Here is a 17,791-nt window from a genome sequence, read left to right as displayed (position 1 = left end):
CCCCCACCATAGTGCTCAACCCACAGCAGGAGCCCCATAAAGGGAGCTATGACTATTATTTCATTGTCCCTGGAAATTTTCCAGTAGGAGTGCTGTGGAGCCCAGAGTAAGGGCTTCTTTCAACCCGAAGGGGTCTGCTAAGGGTTCAAAGGTACTGACCTGGGTGCCACCTACAGGCTTTGCTCTGGAGTTCCATGGGTTTCCCTCACTGAGGCTTGCGGTACTAATTTGGAATGCCAACTTCCACCACTAAATCAAACCAGAAACTGCCCCCAGGTGCCCAGACACCTGCGTGGACAGGCAGGCAGTTTCCTCTGGGTTGACTTCTTGTCTGGCCCTATACATCTCTCAGTTTCGTCACTTAGCCATCAGCCTGGGGCCTCACGCCTGCACCTGCTTCTTGACCTGGTCCCAGGAGACCCTGAGCCTTAGACTCGGGCTCCCTCCCTTGAACCTGCCACAAAGGGCCATTTCTGATGATTTCCTGAAGACGTCTTTGATATGGTAACCCCTAGAGTTCCATATGAATGTGGGTGCTGTGAGCAAAGGGAAATTTTTCTAGCTGAGTAGCAGACGGAGAGTGGGAAGAACAAGGGATGGCTGTTCTTGTTCTGAATCAGAGGTAGCGTGGGGTGAGGCCTGCTGTGCCTCACAGTTTTATTTAAAGGCAGTATTGATCCTGGCTGGGTTAGAGTTCCTACTCAGCAGTCCAGCCAAGGCGGGCGAGGACATCCTGAGGTTAGGAGTTAATACTCATTTCTACTTCCCATTTGAATCACACTCAGACTTCTGGCCTTGTCTGGTAAACTTGACTACAGAAGGCAACCAATGGCTTAACGTCACTAAACACTCAGCCACCAAGTGCTAGGCCTAATAGTAGTTGGTACAGTGAAATGAGACGGTTTTCAGCCTCAATAAGCTCAGAGTACTTTACTTTAGTCTTTCTCCCAACAACCCTGTGAAAAGAATATTACTTCCATTTGATAGATGTTCAGACTTAAAAAACTCAAGTAGGGGTGCCTGGGTGGCACAGCGGTTAGGCATCTGCCTTCGGCTCAGGGCATGATCCCGGCGTTATGAGATTGAGCCCCACATCAGGCTCCTCTGCTATGAGCCTGCTTCTTCCTCTCCCACGCCCCCTGCCTGTGTTCCCTCTCTCGTTGGCTGTCTCTATCTCTGTTGAATAAATAAATAAAATCTTAAAAAAAAAAAAAAACAAAAAAAAAAACCCTCAAGTAACTGTCCAAATTCATGAAGCCAGGTAAGTGAGAGAGCTACCTATTGCTTCCACTCAAAAAATGTTGGTTGAATGAAGGAATAAACGAATGCATGACACAGCTATGGCTGTGACCTTGGTCAAGGAGCAGCAACAAGACCAAATATTTATAGTTCTCAAAGTGCTTTTTCATCTATCATCTCTCTGGGTCTCACAGCTGGCCCATGAAGGAGGCAAGGCGGGTGTTATCTTTCTACAACAGATGAGGCAACAGGCAGAGCTTGGGCAAGAGGCTTATGGCCACACAGCCAACAAGGAGTGGAGCCATCCTGGAAAAACTCAGAGTCCTCACAATACCTTCTTTAATCACTCAAACACGTGTCATGCACCTACTACGTGCTAGGTGTGCTCCTATGTACTTTATTTATTTTTATTATTTTTTTTAAAGATTTTGTTTATTTGAGAGAGAGAGAGAGAGACTGAGTAGGGGAAGGAGTTAGGGGGAGGGAGAAGGAATCTCAAGTAGACCCCGAACTGAACTCACAGCCCGATGCGGGGCTCCACCTCACCACCATGAGATCATGACCTGAGCCGAAACCAACAGTCGGACGCTTAACTGACTGAGCCACCCAGGCACCCCTAAAGATTTTATTTTTAAGTAATCTCTACATCCAACAAGGGCTTGAATTTACAATCCCGAGATTTAAGAGTCGCATGCTCTACCGACTAAGCCGGCCAGGCACCCTGAGTCCTATGTATTTTAACATTCAACTCACTAAGCCTTCCACTCAGTTGACAATAATGACTGAGTGCTTTCTATGTTCCAGGTTCTGTGGCAGGTTCTAGGGACACAGCAGTAAATAAAGCAGAGGAGGAGGACCCTGCCTTGTTGGAGGCACTTGGCAAAGATTGAAGAAAATATACCCTACTGCCAGATGCCAGGTCAGCAACACTTACTGTGTACAAAGCATGACTTGGGGCACTTGTGGAGGAAGGAGGTGGAGAACAAGGTTATGGGCCATAGTCCTCAGCTTCAGGAACCCTAAAATCTCCAAGCTCTTAGTTCAAAGGATATTCACATACTCTCTTAGCCTAAAAGTTTGCTCTTGGACAGTAGCTCCAGTAGTGATCACAGCAACTTGATCACCTGTAAAGACACTGATAACAACAGCAGTAACAATAGCTGTCATACTGAGTAATTACTATATGCCAGGCTCCATGCTAAGTGTTCCATGTATCTTACCAGTTATTTTCATGCTTCCAAGAGTCTTTGAAGAAAAGCATTATAGGCAGCTTTTTCTGCCCATGGGTCCTGTTCCCGTGCTTTAATAAAACCACCTTTTTATACCCCCCCAAAAAAAAAGAAAAGAAAAAAAAAGCACTATATATTATTATCTTCTTTTTAGAGATGAGGAAACTAAGGCTGGGAGAGACTTAAGTAATTTGTCCAAGGATAACTACAGAGCAAGTAGCATTCAGTAATTGATTCTGCAAATTCTGTACCTAACTCTTAACTGATGGAATTTGTCCTAGAGAGGCCATGGAGAGGCAGACACCAGGAATACCAGGCGTAGCTACTGCCTGGAAGGGCTGGAGCCTCCAGAGCCCCGAGAAGATTCTTCCTCACCCCCTTCCATCAAATCTGAACCTCACACAGATGAGAAGGTAAGGAGGAAATGGGTAGGTATGCTCAACCTATTTCCAGGGCAATAGGAGTCTCACCCTCTCTGCTAAACCTCCAGGGAAGAAGTTTGTGACCTCTATTTGCCACCCACCAACCCCCCAGAGAGAGAAGTAGGCAGGGATAGGGGCAGAGCAGGCTTTTCTCCCTGGGATTGGGTAGGTGGGAGGGCACATCAGGAAAGAAAGGAGAAGCCTGACTGGACAAGAAGTCTGTACATGTGATATGGTGCATGTCCTTCAAATGGAACCCTCCTGGGGTAATGCCAGGACACCTTTTGGACCCAAGAAGCCTCAGAGAGGAGAGACTGGTACAGCCTGAAACTGCAAGCCAAGCTAACAATTTCTAAGCATTGTAACTAGGTCATCAGGCTCCTAGAGAAGCCAGCTGTGGCTGGGGGATGGGGAGGGAAATTTTGTCGTCTACCAAGATCCCTACTTCCCTTCAGGCCCCGCCCTCCCTGAAATCTGCACCTGCTCCCAAACTGACCCCTTCCCCCAGCTGGGCCCAGCTGTCAACGGCTCCCAAAGCCCTGCCCCTGCCTTCCATGGGCCAGAACCACGGGGGCCTCTTGGGCAGAAGGTATCTTATTGCCACCTGAGCCCTTCAGAAAGGGAGCTGTAGGACAGGAAAGGAGTGGCCTCTCCTGGTGGGTATTTCTTGCTCCATGAGGGCAGCAAGAAAGTTGGGCCCCTTTGGGCCTGCCTAGGGGTACCTTCCTGGCATTGTTGCCACAGGTGGCAAGAGACAGGTGATGTTTACCCTGCTGAGACAAGAGTTGCCAAAAGGCTTCAATCAAGCCTTTGAATCTGCACCTGGCCCAGAGCCCCAAAATAACAACCAGGGCAGTCTACCTGATCCACAGGTCGCAGGTGCCTCTGGCTTTTATCTCCCTGCAGTTCTGCCTGCTGTGCCCCAGCTGGCAAGGGATTCTCTTTCCCAGGGGTTACTGGAGACCTGGCTGCATCCCTCTAGTGTTGGGCCTCTCCTCATTGGCCGCACCTGTACTGTCAACCATCCCCATCCCTCTGCCCTGAAGCCTCCACCATTAGTCACTGCTCCCTTTTCCCTGACCAGCTTTACTGACACCCCAGACCCTTTTCAGCCAGTCTGCCTTCTCACTGCCTCCCAAATGCATCATACACTTTCTACCCTCCAGATCTGCCTGGGTGGTTCTTACCTACCAAGGCCGCCCTCGTTACATTCTTTCCACCTACTGAAAGCCTTCAAATGGTCCACATCTTCCTAATAGGTAATAACGATGCCTAACATTGACTGAGCACACTATGTCAGGCACTGTGCTAGGTGGGCTACAGGGTCACTCACTCATTCAACAAATATTTGCTGACTGTCTCCTATGTGCCAAACACTCGGCTAGATGCTGGGGATGAAGGGAAAAAATGAGACAAAACCCCTATGCTCTGGGGGCTTAGATTTTACTGGAGGAGACAGACAGTAAACATGTAAACATGGGTGGCCTCTTGATAGGTGATACTTAAGTTGAGACCTAAATGGTAAGATGACAGCCCTGATCAGATCTAGAGAAGAGGGATCCAGGCTGAAGAACCACAGTACACCTATGAGAAAGAGACTGCTATTATCTTCATTAAGGGATGAAGATGGGGAAACTGAGGACTCAGTGTGAACTGAGCACAAAGCTACACTGCTGAGAAAGCTATTATTCAAGACTTTAGTGGTCTTTCCCCTTCCTGACACTTTCCACTACTGGCACAGAAGAGCAGGTCTGGGTTGGCGATGCAGTTGGCAAGGGAGAAGGTGCATATTGATGATGCAGCCTGAGAGTAGAGGCCTTGGGACCGAGTCATCAACTGAATAGCTGATGGTGGAAGTAGGCCGGTTTGGCAGAGGTCCAGGGCACCTGTGGGATGCAGCCAGTGGGTCTATCCTCTTCTACTTCTGGAAACTACACCACAGACTTGGCACAGTTTGCCTGGAGTGTTTTGGTCTATTCCTCCTGTTGCAAATGAGTTTGCTTCCTTAGGGACAGAGACATTTTTGTCACCTAACCTGCATCTAATAATAACCCTTCATGTTCATTGAGCAGATGCTAGCTGAGCCCTTACCCTACCTCAGGCCCCGTGCCAGGAACTCAGGGTAAAATAAGCCAGTCCGGACCTGCAAAGCAGTAGTGACACTTGAGGCTTGAGGGTAGGCTTTGGCACCAGATACATCTGAGTGCAAGACCCAGATCTGCCTCTTGTTAGTGTGGACATGTTATAGAGCCTCTGGAAGCTCTGGATTCTCTGTCTTGACACAGTTGTGAGGATTTGTCAAGGGCATAAACATAGCATTTGGCACAGAACAAACACTCAACACACAGTATCTGTTGTTATTATTAAAAAACACTTTTGCATTTCACTTTCTTGCTTACTCTGATGGGTTGGTATTATTCTCTCAGATTTAAGGGTGAGAATTTGAAGCTGATATGCCTAGTACTACAGCACAAGCAAGAACTCAAGCTAAACTTCAAATCTCAAGACTTCTACCTGTGGGTGTATGCACGGTGATCAATACACACCAACCATCATGAAACTTGCCTGGTGTGTCTAGCAAAGGAGGAGGTGGATGGGTGATACACATAGCCTGATTCAGATGGCAGAAGGATACCAGCAAGGCCCAAGGAATGGGGCATGGAAACAGACTACTGAGGGATGGGACCCAGATCCATTCACCACAGTATCCATAGTATCCCCAGCACTTAGCACATATAAAGCATTCATCAGTATTTACTGATTTAACAAATGAAACAAAACTCAGAGGACAGCTCCAAGCAATGAACAGCCTTAGGGAAGGCAGGCATGGTCAATAACACTGTGTTAAAAGTCAGAACATGGATTCTAAGTCTGACTCTGCCATTTACTGTGGGACAAGCCCCCTTGCCTTAGTTTCCTCCCTGAAATGGGACTGAACATACCCCACCTCACCTACCTCACTATGAAATGATGTATACAAAGGAGTCTGGTAAATTATAAAAAAGTGTTCAGACGCACATAATAGCTACTATCATCATGCTACAGACTACTAACACAGTAAAGTGATGAAGGTGTCATGTTGAGTCTGAATCCCAGATCACCCTGGTATTTATTAGCTTATGAGGCCCTGAGCACATGTCATTTTTCTCTGAGCCTCAGTTTTCTCAACCATAGAATGACGATAACCTTGTAGGGTTTTAAAGGAGGGTAGAGATAAAGAACATGGGCTTTGGAGTAAGGCAATCTTGGTTTCAAATCCTGACTCTGCCTTCTGTTAACTAAGCCCTCTAAATCTCAGTGTCCTGTAATAATCAAGTTGTTGGGATAGTAACACAGAGATGATGTTGGTAAAAGGCCTGTCACGTAAGTGGCACTGGATAAACACCCACCATCATCTAGCTGGTACAGTGAGGGGGTGGGGGCAGAAATGAAGTATTTAAAAGTGGGAGCTTGGAAGGGGTTCTGCTGCTTACTAACCATGCTACCTTGCATAAGTTGTTTAACCTCTCTCTACCTCAGTTTCCTCATTTGTAAAATGGGGATAATAGTAGTACCAACTTCAAAGTGCTGCTAGGCAAATGGAATAAATATATACATGTAAAGCACTTTGAACAATGCCCAGCATAGAATAAGCACTTGATAAATGTTAGGTACTATTAATAGTAACATTAACAATAATATTAATCACCAAGTGGAATAAGAGGGAGGGACTGTTTAATCCTGGGATGTGGGCATCCCGTGGAATAATTCCAGGGAAGTCCCTGGACAGCTGTTCGTAGGCAAGTTTTCAGCTTCTGAGAGAAAGGCTCTTCCATGGAAAGGATGGGAGACGGCGGGGGACGGGGAGGGGGGGTAGTTCCTGAGCTAAAATCCCAGTCCTGCTGACCAGGAGGCCAGCCTCTGGGGAGGCAAGTCAGGCTCCTTGGAAGGGGACACTGTGTTCCTGGCTCCGCCTGACGGGGGGAACAAAGGCACGTGTGTGTGGCCAGGGAGGAGGGAGGGGAATGTTTCCCTTTCAAGAGCGGAACAAAGGATCTGAGGCATAGTTGAGTGCGTTCCAATCCCCTCCCAAGCTAGCTCCCATTCCTCAGATGATTGTCCAACAAGGTTTTCAACCTTTCCAGCTTCCTCCTGAAAGGTGGAGGGGGGAGGGCCCAGCTCCACTTCACTCTATCCTCTCTCATCAATCTCCAAGAGGCAGGATTTACATGTGCCAAACCTCTAAGATCTCAGGAGTTTCCAACCTGTGCGAGGGTGGGGTGGGGACCTCTGAGGGAACTCAGGGTTAACGGATGATACAAGGCACTGCAAGTGACAGGCTTAATGTCCCTCTAGGGGGAGTCCCAGACTGAAACTGCTACTGAGTGATGGAGCCATGGAGAAGAGCTCAAGAGTTCTGACCAGCCCCCCAGCATGGGGGGGGGATGCCTGACAGAACTAAGTGTAAGTGCGTTTTCAAATCTTAAAGGGATGAACAAGGGCTGGAGGGAGAAGCTAGGTGAAGGGTGAATGGGGAGGGAGCAAAGAAAGTAACTGACAAGAGGAAAGGGAGGGACATGTCCAAAAAAAGGGGTTTGTGGGGAGGGGGGAGCCTTTAGGGACATGACTTTCCAGTTTCTACACTCTCGCCAGCAGGAATCGGCTGCAGGGCTGGGACAGGAAGCAGTCCATGGAAGTCATTGCAATGGCATTTCCTGAAGAGCGAGAGAAAAACCTCTAGTTCCGAGGGGAGCTCTGGAGTCTGCCCAAAAAGCCCTGTAGCTTGAAGCTAGCTGTAAGGCTCCAGCTTGGACTAGAGTCTCAGCAAGGATGAAACCATGTACCAGAAGGTCCCAAAGGTGGTTTCTTTCTGCAAAAACACTACTTGCAAAAATCAATATGTAATAAACGGGAAGCCAGAAGGAGGCCTAGGATGCGGCTGCTGTTTACTGCTGATACGAACAGTCACTGTTCTAAGGGCCTTAAGATATGGATTAACTCACTGAGTCTTCACAAGGCGCAAGTTAAAAGACTTGCCCAAGGTCACACTGCAAAGAAGTGGTCACATGCAGATCCAAAAATCCAAACCCTGCTCTTCCTTTTGATGTGTGACCTTGGCAAGCCATTTCACCTTTCTGAGCCTGACTCACGTCGCTGGGTGGCTATAAGCATGGAACAGGCATGGTGGATATGAGAGCGCTTTCTGAGCTGTGAAGTGCTACATAAATGTGGCTTATTATTATTGCGGGGTCAGTGAGAAACTACCCTACACTGACACTGGGATTACTTAATTTTTGTAGTTAAAGTGTTCTAGCTGTTGATAAAGAGCCATCCTCAAATATAACTAACATGAAATAGGGCCTTAATGGTGGAACTGGCCACAAGGCTTAAGACCAGTGACAACGGATTCCTAGACTGTCCACTTCAACCCTCCATCCTACAGATGTGGTGGAAACTAGAGCCAGAGGGTGAAGTGAGTTGGCTAAGGCAAGACAGTGAGTCAGAGCAGGCTGACAGCAGAACAGGGATCCTGACTCTTAAGACCCGTGCTTGTACCACCATGCTACAGGAACACCAAGAGCTGCTGCCGCGACAGAACACTGCTAGGACCCGTCTGCCTTGAAGATGTGTTGGAGGGGCATGCAGTCCAAAAAAAGGAGAATGGATGCTGAATGAGTTTCTGATGTGAGTTCTGTGGTGAAGATGATAAGAATTATGATACCAACATGTGCCAGGCTCTACACATCTCAGGCATGCCTCATCAGGTCTTTGCCATGACCTGATGAAGCAGGTATTATTTGCCCCAAGGTTCAGAGAACTGAAGGAGCTTGCCCAAGGTCACACAGCTAGATCTGGGTGAGCTGGGACTGAGGCCCAGACATGCTGCAGTTACTCAGACCAAAATATTGCTAGAATGGAGGAGGACCATTCAGGATACCACATTTGAAGAGAACTATCCCTAAAGAACATCTAGCTTACTTAGCCTTGATTTCATGACCTCCAAGTGGTTAAAAATGTGGCTTCCATCAATACACTATGTGTAAGCCTGGCCGTAATCTCTAGTCATTTCTCACTCACTTCCACCTCAGCCTCCTGATGCAAACCACTCTTCTTTCTCACCTGGCAGTTGCAACCAGCCTCATCACTGGTTCCTGGCTGCCGCCCTTCCAGAATTCAGATCACTTCACCCCTGCTACAAACTCTCTCCTGGCCTCTCTCACATTAATCCACAGCCAAGTCCTCATCATGGCCTGTAATGCCCTGTGCGATCTGGCCTTTGGCCACCTCTCCCCTCTCAATCTCAACCACTTTCCCTCTAGCTATTTCTTCTCTAGCCACATTCTTCAGGTCTTGGCTCAAACATTTCCTTTTGGTGATGCCCTCCCTAACCTCTCTTAAAACTGCAGCCCAGGCAAACTGAGGACTTCAGAGGGGAGGGGGTGNCAAAAAAAAAAAAAAAAACAAAAAACACTGCAGCCCCACCTCCCTTGGGAGGCATGCCCTTGACCTGCTTTATTTTCTTCATAGTGTTTACTATCACCTGATATGTTTTACATATGTAATTACATGCTTATTGTCTGTTTCTCCCCACTGGAATGTGAGCTTCACGAGGACACAAACTTAATTTTATTTAAGGCAGTAGTACCCTGAATGCCCAGGACAGCCTGGACGTAGGAGCTCAATAAATATCGTCTGAATCAATGACTGAATGATCAGGTCTGTTAAAATTCCCATTACTATTATTCTAGTTTGATAAATGTCTGTTTCTTCAGAAATTTGGTGGGCATCTCTTTCACTAGGTACCTGCTATGCCCAAGACCTCTGCTCAGTGCTAAGGAAACAAGTGTGTACAAGATGTGGACGCCACTTCAGGAAACTCCTAAATCTGGCAGAGATATAATAGTGTGAGAAATGTCTTCTTTACACTAAGTTCATGCTACCACTGTTATTTTCCTCTCATTTATCCAACAAGTTCTGTTGGGTACTCTACCAATAAAAAAGGCGTAGCTCCTCTTCCTCCAGATATTTGAAACTGGTGATCATATTCTCTTGAGTCTTCTCTTCCCCAGGCTACACAAAAAGACCCAGTGGATTGTCTGACTCAGGTCTGCCAACTGGGAATGGGGAAGACAGGCTGTTGGCTGGAGGGACAGAAGAGAAGCTGCTCCAGGAGCAGAGTGACTCCTTCAAAGAAAGGAGAAGGAGTCCCTAGGGAGGACTCTGGATTAGGTTGGGGGTAGAGACAGGGCCCTGCTAATTAAGGTAGTAGGAGATTATACCTCTGTTGAAGAGCAGCTCACTGAGAATTACCCCTAAATCTATCCATACCAAACCCAGACAAGACCACAGTTGCTCAAAGAAAGCCCCATGATAAAAGGCTGAGGAGCTGGAAAATGCTGAAGCCTACTAGCATCAGGACAGATACCTGGTGGGGAAAGGACAGCTGACAACTGCTGCTTCCTGCAGCCCAAACAAATCTGGTGACTGCCCACACAAAAGTCAAGAAAACCCTCTGGGTTCTGTTGGGACCCCCTGAAAAAACACCTGGGTAATTTTCTACCAGAAGCGGAGGGCTCTATGGGGCCACTGGGAAAATTAGTCCCAGGAAGTCTGGAAAATCCTGTGATGGTGACAGAGTTTCAAGAGCAACCTCAAATCTACATCCAGAAGACTTGGGTGTTTTGAGGTGGAGTCCCTGAGACATTTCTACCTCACTTTGGGACCTGAATGAGATTACTAAAAATTTCCACGTTTGGGGTTTCTAATGGGGTTTCCCCAAGAAAACCACAGAATTGCCAACAGCTGCTGAGATCTGCAAAGGTCACTGAGGTGCTTCAGCTAGCATATACCCACCCATGCCAAAGAAGCCAGAATAGGCAAGAAGAAACTACAGAAACTAGAAGACCACAGAACCATGCAGCCTGGGAAAGGCCAAATTATGTTTCCTCTCTCCACACACTGTTCACTGCTCTTGACAATGGCTGTCCATCGAGCTAAGGGGTTTCCCAGGGACTACAATCCCAAAATGGCTTGCCCACCTGGGTCCTCACCCTAAAATTGTCCACATTCCCACTGGAAAGCCCCCAAAACGCTCTGTCCCTACATGGAAGGTCATGTCATACTCCATTCTAGATGAATATCTCAGGAGTTGGCTTTGTTTCTTGAGAAACTCTGGGGCCAAAGTTCAGTTTTCTGAGGCAGATGGTCCACTCATTAAAAGAAGTGCTTCCACCCTACAATTAAGGCCCAGGAAGAGCTTTTGTTCTAGATTCTTTACTAGGGTCAAGCTATGGGAGGTGGCTGTCATTATTCTATTTTACAGGTAGGAGAGATGGACGGACAAGAGAGACAAACAGGTTCAGCATCTTGCCAGGTGACTCCAGGCAGGCAGTGGTGTGGCTACATGTGGAATTCCAGTCCTTGGAGCTCACCCACAATTAAGTAGATATATCTAAAGCAGGCCACCTTCTCCCCACACGCACATCATTCTTATCTACTGGCAGGGCCTGAGAGGGTTTAACAATGAAAGAATTAACAAGGCGGCCACTCTGACTGGGCAAAACCCTGATGCCTACTCAAGTTTTACCAATGCCAGAATCTGAGGCTACTACACACATGCCTTTGGGAACCTGCTACTGCCAACAAAGGCACTGTTCTACCTGCGGCTTCCTGAACAATGTCAGGATCACAGACGAGAGTGAGCACCTCCACGGGCATGTTTTATTTGGCCCAACAGCATTTCTGCTTTTCTGTGCCAGAATGTCTGGGTCACTTTATTACTCCTAGGACAACTTGATGCGAATGGAAAAGACTTTAGGCTTCAGAGTCAAGCCAACCTAGGTGCAAATTCTCACTCGGTCACTTAACTGGTTGAGGGATACCTGGAGCCAGTCACTGAGCTATCAGGGGCTTCACATGTAAACTGGGAATAAACCCACCTACCTTGAAAAGTTATTGTGTGGGATATATGAAACAGCACATCATTTCCACGAGGGAAGGTTTCATGTGGGGCTTATTGCCAGCACCTAGCACAATGTCTGCTTCATAGTAGATGCTCAGTAAATTTTGGTTGCCTAAGTAAAAGACCCAACACAATGTCTCATACACAGAATATACTCCATAAAGGCTCATTTCCTTCCCCTTTTCTGTAGGGATGCTAAATTTAAAGCATATCCCAGGGTAGTTATGGCCCATAAGTCCTACACTCCTGGTCCGCTGCAGCCTCCAGGAAGGTTTTGAGATGACACTGCAGTAGCCAGTCTGCAGCTCAAACAGGATGGTGCTTGACAGGGAAGTGTGTGGGTAGCATCCATAGGACCTCTACTCAAATGTTCTTTACCTCCTGGTCTCAGGGAGCATGTGTGCCCAGAAATGGTGCTGACATAACTGGCTTCTGCACACATCCCCTCCGTTCACCAAGAGGAAGTAACATATGGTATGTTGTCTAACGGGCTCTGAAAATAATCTTGAGCAAAGAGACAGAAGATGGAATTTCAATTGAGGGGTGATCTAATGAACTTGCCCTGTGTTGCTGTGTCTAAAACCTCTTTCTGTATACAATACGGGGTGAGTGGCAATTCTCTGATCCTGGTAGCCCTCTGCAGAGGCTGGCTGACGGAACAGGCACCTCTCCCAGACTGCCTTTTGTTAATAGCTGGCAACAACCCACCTGGTTAGCACCCCTGGCCAAAGACAATAGTCAGGCAAGGTGGGCACAAGGCCCACGTCTCTGCTAGGAGATGCCTCAGTGCCTGTGTCTAAAGTGCTGGAATCCTGTTCCTCCTGTAATCAGCTGAACAAATATTTGCCCCCAAAGAGAATCAAAGCAGGAGGGAACCGGCGAGGTCATCACACAAACCAACAGGAACTATTTAATCATTTATCCCCCCAGGGAGTTCATTTACAGAATGGCTTTCAAGTCCGGTCAGCCTTAGCTCAAGAGCTCTCCACCTTTACCTCCCCCAACCCCACCCCAGTCATCTGACCTCTATTGACTTGACCTCTTTGTATTTTACAAGAACTAGCAGCAGGAAGAGTTAATGAAGTTGCAAAGAAATAGGAAATAAAAGACAGGGGGAAGGGCAAACTAGGCGGTCTCTCGCGCAGAGGTAAACTGAAGTGCCACGCCCTAGGCCCAGCCTATGGATAATTTGCATTCTTGACATTCCTGAGTCCGTGGTGCAAAGGCCCCTTCCACCTCAGCTCCCTCAATAGATGACTTATTTTCCACAGCCTGCTCAATTTTCTGGGTATTCTGAGGGGACCGAATACCTCTCATAAGCCCTGCATCTCCCCTAGACAGGGAGATAAGCAAGGATATTAGGACTGAGTTCGCTGTAGAAGAGCAAAAATTGCCTACAATGACCATTGGTAGAGAACCTCTCAACACTATCTGCTCCTAAGTTGGTGATGGGCAAGAGAATTCTCCCTCCCTGGGAAAGGAATGAGAGCACGACTCCTGCGTCTGGGACCAATAATAACTACTACAGAAACTTGCTGGTGCCAGTCACTGCTCACATAAGCTCCAAGATTTACAATATTCTGCAAGGCAAAGAGGGCTCGCCGCCTTTCTGGTTAGTGGAAGAAACTGAGGCTCAAGGTAAACTGGCCTGTCCAAGGTCACACAGCTGGTTGAGTGACAGGGCTAACCCTCACACCTATGTCAGTTTGTTTCTGAAGTCTTTCCCTGAATCTCCATATCCCAGACAGCCCCACAGACCAGGTTCTTGCTTTGCCAGCCAACAGCGCTCCGTGAAGAGGCCCCAGGGCCCTGGTTGTGTTGAATGCAGCAGGCAGAACAGCTGGAGCTCCCCAACCAACCCCAGGCAGTGAGGTGCAAAGTCCCCGGGCTTAATGCGTGACACAGCAAGAGCTCCGCAAACAGGCCAACCATGCAGAAAGTTGCACACTTTAGCGCAAATGAACAGAGGGGTGCAGCACAAACACAACCGGCCCACTGGCACAGCTTACACTGCCCTAAAATCTGACAGTCTGCAGCCGCCCAAGCCAGCGGGAACTTCTGCCTTGGCTGTGCCCTGAGAGGAGAGGAACATGTATGCACACTCTGAAATAAAGGGAACTTGATTTGTGGGAGGGAAGCCCAGGACAAGACTGACATCCCTGGAGGAATAAGAATGGAGGGGCTCGGAGGCATTACACTCATCAGCCCTTTCTGTGGTGAGCCATTTTGTCAGGGTGAGGGGGAACACTGGAATAACTTTCCACTCGCAAAGATTTAGGGCCAAATAAACACACAGGCTATGTTTCCTTCTGCTGAGAAACTGGAACGCAAGTATGAAAGAGTGGGGTCATGAGGGTGACCAGAATGAAAGATGCCTGGTCCTTCAAGAAGTAGGTCATCTGTATTTGAGAACAGTTAACCTCTTGTGGTGCAACAAGGCCGGTCACATCTCCTTAACAGTCCCCAGTAATCACCCAGCACAACAGAAAGAGATATGGGGAGAGGCTATTAGACATCCCTCTGAGCAGAGGCCAAGGGAGAGATACATACAAGGGGCGTGGTCCTTACCCAGCCGCCGTTCTCCTGGATCCAAGGCTCTAGGTGGTCGTTCAGGTAAGTGGCCATCCAAGTTGCGATCCGACTCACCAATACCTGCATCTCCTTGTCTACGCTCTCCACGCACAATGCCCCACCGAAGGAGAAAAAGGCCACAATGCGACCCCAGTTCACCCCATCCCGGAAGAGTTCATTCACTACCTGCTCGAAGCTCTGATACGCTGTCCCTGGGGTGATGTGAAGCTGGGATGTCAGGTCGCTGAATGCCCGCCGGTACCTCAGTTCGAACTCATCCCCAGCCTCCCTCAGCGCTTGCTTCACTGCTGCCATGGGGATCACCTCCCGGGCATCCAAGCTGCTGCTGTGGCCGGTGGCTCCATTCACCGCAGGGCTGTCCGCCAAGTGCCAGGATGGGTTGCCATTGATGGCACTGGGGGTCTCCACCTCTGATTCAGTCCCTTCTGGGGCCTCAGTTCTGTTCTCTTCCACATCACTAAACTGACTCCAGCTGTATCCTTTCTGGGAAAGCTTGTAGGAGAGAAAGTCAACCACCAGCTCCCGGTTGCTCTGAGACATCTTTATAATAGGGATGGGCTCGACCAGTCCATTGTCCAAAACACCTGCTCACTCACTGAGTCTGGTCTCTGCTTAGTGGTTCTCTTCTGAGCTCCAAAGCCAAGACAGGGTTCTGATGGGAGAGAAAGAGCTTCAGGAAAAAAAAAAAATTAATATGCATGCCATTTACCCTACAATATCCCATTCCCCTTCGAGGTACCAGAACTGGTTTCTTTGTGGCTCTTAGAAAGGTCTGGGTCTAGCTTCCAAAAGACTTCAATGAAGTCAAATTGAAAGCACCCGTGGGCTCTTTCTGAATCACCACACCGGTGTTGTTGTTTTTTTTTTTTTACCCCAGCCACCCCCTTTTCTCCGAAATGCCTTCCTCAGAAAGACACCCCCACGGGCAGTCTGCTCCCTACCCCCACCTCCGCACCACCTACATTCAAATCCGTTTCAGGCAACCGCAGGCAGGTGCAACCCCCGGAAGATCTTTTGTAACATAGGTCGGGAGAAGAGGTGGCAGCCGGGATGCCGGCAACTCAGCCGGCCTCACGGCCGCTGGTAAAAAAAGGAGCTCCGGCTGGAGGGATCATGCGACCCGGCAGGCTGGGAGCCCAGAAGGCGACACAGGAATTACGAAGCTCAGGAACCGGCCCCCTCGCTTGCTTCCTCCTCCATCGCCCGGATCGAGGGCGGCCACTCGGCAGCGGCCTCCTGCCACCCGGGAGCCCAGCCCCCTCGCTCTTGCACGCCCCTTGGCTCTCCGCCTCCTACTGGGAGCCAGGAGAACTCTCCCGGAGGTGGCTGTGTGGGGTTTAGGTTTTTTTTTGTTGTTGTTTCTATTTAAGTACCAGCTCAGGGTAAGGCTTCTGAAACCCTGAAGGGACTTCTCAATGGGGCTCAAGGTTTCGAGAAGGGACAGAGGAAGGGGGAAACTGCCTCGGATCTGCGGTCTGACTTCGGAAAGGCCATCCCCGGGCCTCTCCGGGAGGCTGACGGCCGGGGACCCCCCAGAAACACCGCTGGTTTTCTTTGAATTCCCCAAAGGCCCTGGACGTGGCGGCGGTGGTGGTGGGGGATTGCCGGGTCCTCCATTCCCCGCACGGACACAATGGCCGCCGGCGCCCTGTACAAAGACGGGGTGAGGGTGAGGCGCCGGGCCTCTCCTCGGGTCAGGGAGAAGGACTGAGGCCTACTCGAGCCTCCCCCCACCACAACAGCTAAGACCACGTTTTCCTGAGGACAGGCCCAAGGCGGCTTCCTGGCGCCCCCGGGAGGGCTTGGGGGCCGGGGACTGCACCTCTCCGGAGACCGGGCCGGGTGGGCTGCGGCCTGGCGGCTTCTCCCGCGCGCTAGGCCGGGTACCCGGCGGGCCACCGCCCCGTTGCCAGGCAACCGCTCTCCCTCAGGGGCGCCCCCTAGCCCTTTCAGGGAGGAGGGGTCTCGCCCCCGGCGGCCCGCCCCGGCGTAGCCAATCAGAGAGCCCACTCAGCACAGAAGCGGGACGGCGAGGGCTCCTATTGGGCGCAGCGCCTGCCACGCACAGGGGAGGCGGCGCTCTCACCTGTGAGCCCCGCGAGCCGTGGGGGGCCACATCCCCCCTTCATTGGCTAGGTCGTTTCCAGACGCGAGGGCTCTTCGTGGCCAAGTTCCGCGCCGCGGACCCGGGCCGGCCTACCTGGCTGACGACTCGCGCTGTCTCTTCCGAACGAGCCGGCCTCAGTTTCCCCTGAAGAGACCGGGGGAACTTGCGAGCTCAGTCACTTCCGGTGCCGCGGCAGCGCGCGCGAGCCCGAGACGCAAAGGGAGTGCGCGCCTTGAGGACTGGCGTCAAGAGCTGGGAGAGAGCGCCCCCTTGAGGCAGATCTGGGGAATCTGGAGACGCAAAAAAAAAATCAACGTTTATATTCATATTTTCATGAGTTCGTTCATTTAATCAGTCAGTTTCATCCATTTGTGAGTTTATATATCTAAAAAGCTTTGGGGGCGCCTGGGTGGCTCAGTCGTTAGGCGTCTGCCTTCGCCTCAGGGCGTGATCCCAGGATTCTGGGATCTAGCCCCCGCATGGGGCTCCCTACTCCGTTAGGAAGCCGGCTTCCTCCTCTCCCACTCCCCCTGCTTGTGTTCCCTATCTCGCTGGGTGTCTCTCTCCGTCAAATAAATAAATGAAATCTTTTTTAAAAAATAAATAAAAATAAAATAAAAAGCATCGTTGTAGCTAAGAACCTTGTGTCTGGGATTCCAGCTCTGTCAGTTGGGCAAGTTCTTAAACCGCTCCTTGTCTCTTTTTCCTTAACTGTAACTTAGGTAAAAAACCAATCTCCCTCATTGAGTTATTGTGAGGATTGAAAGAGTTGTTATCTATAAAATCTGTAGCACAGTGTGTGGTCTATAATATATGTTGCATAAATTTACTCGACAAATGTTTATTATTTGGGTAGCTGAAGATAGAAACAAGACAAGACATGGCCCCTGCTTTCATGGAGATAAACCGGTGAGGTGGAGAGAGACAGTAAACAACTAAGAAAATACACAAACAAGGTAATTTCAAATAGTGACTAGTGCTATGAAAGAAGTGAATCAGGGTATTGTCATAAAGAGAGTGAACCCTGCCCTGCCTGCCCACTGAGAGAGAGAGAGAGGCATTTATTCAACAAATTGTTTATGTAGGGTGGCCAGGAATGGTCTCTTTGAAGAGATGACCCAGAACCCAAGACTTGAAATATAAGAAAATGCTGACCCATGGTACGAACCTAGAGAACAGCAACTTGGGAAGAGGGAACAGCTTATGTAGAGTGTCCTGAGGCAGGAAGATCTTGGCATGTTCCAGAAACTGAAGGAGAAGC

General features: G+C 49.3%; 1 protein-coding gene across 7 annotated transcripts in view; it reads right to left on the bottom strand.

Annotated features, from left to right (window-relative positions):
- BCL2L1 (BCL2 like 1) overlaps nt 1-16,760 on the bottom strand; it is a 50,393-nt gene extending 33,633 nt beyond the window's left edge. Inside the window, exons 1-2 of one of the 7 annotated variants that reach the window (XM_034639735.1) lie at nt 16,624-16,760; nt 14,400-15,093 (exon numbers count right to left, since the gene is read on the bottom strand). In XM_034639735.1, coding sequence (XP_034495626.1) covers nt 14,400-14,963 — 564 coding nt within the window. In that variant the 5' untranslated portion in view covers nt 14,964-15,093; nt 16,624-16,760. Of the gene's footprint in view, nt 1-14,399; nt 15,094-15,385; nt 16,320-16,509 lie in introns of those variants that run through there. The other 6 variants (XM_034639737.1, XM_034639734.1, XM_034639736.1 and 3 more) reach the window with 6 other exon arrangements.
- Between the last annotated feature and the right edge of the window lie 1,031 nt (nt 16,761-17,791).

This window comes from Ailuropoda melanoleuca, chromosome 13 (genome assembly GCF_002007445.2).
Source record: "Ailuropoda melanoleuca isolate Jingjing chromosome 13, ASM200744v2, whole genome shotgun sequence".
NCBI classification, from domain to species: Eukaryota; Metazoa; Chordata; class Mammalia; order Carnivora; family Ursidae; genus Ailuropoda; species Ailuropoda melanoleuca.
Note: the sequence above shows the minus strand (reverse complement) of the source record. Positions and strands in the feature narration are given on the sequence as shown.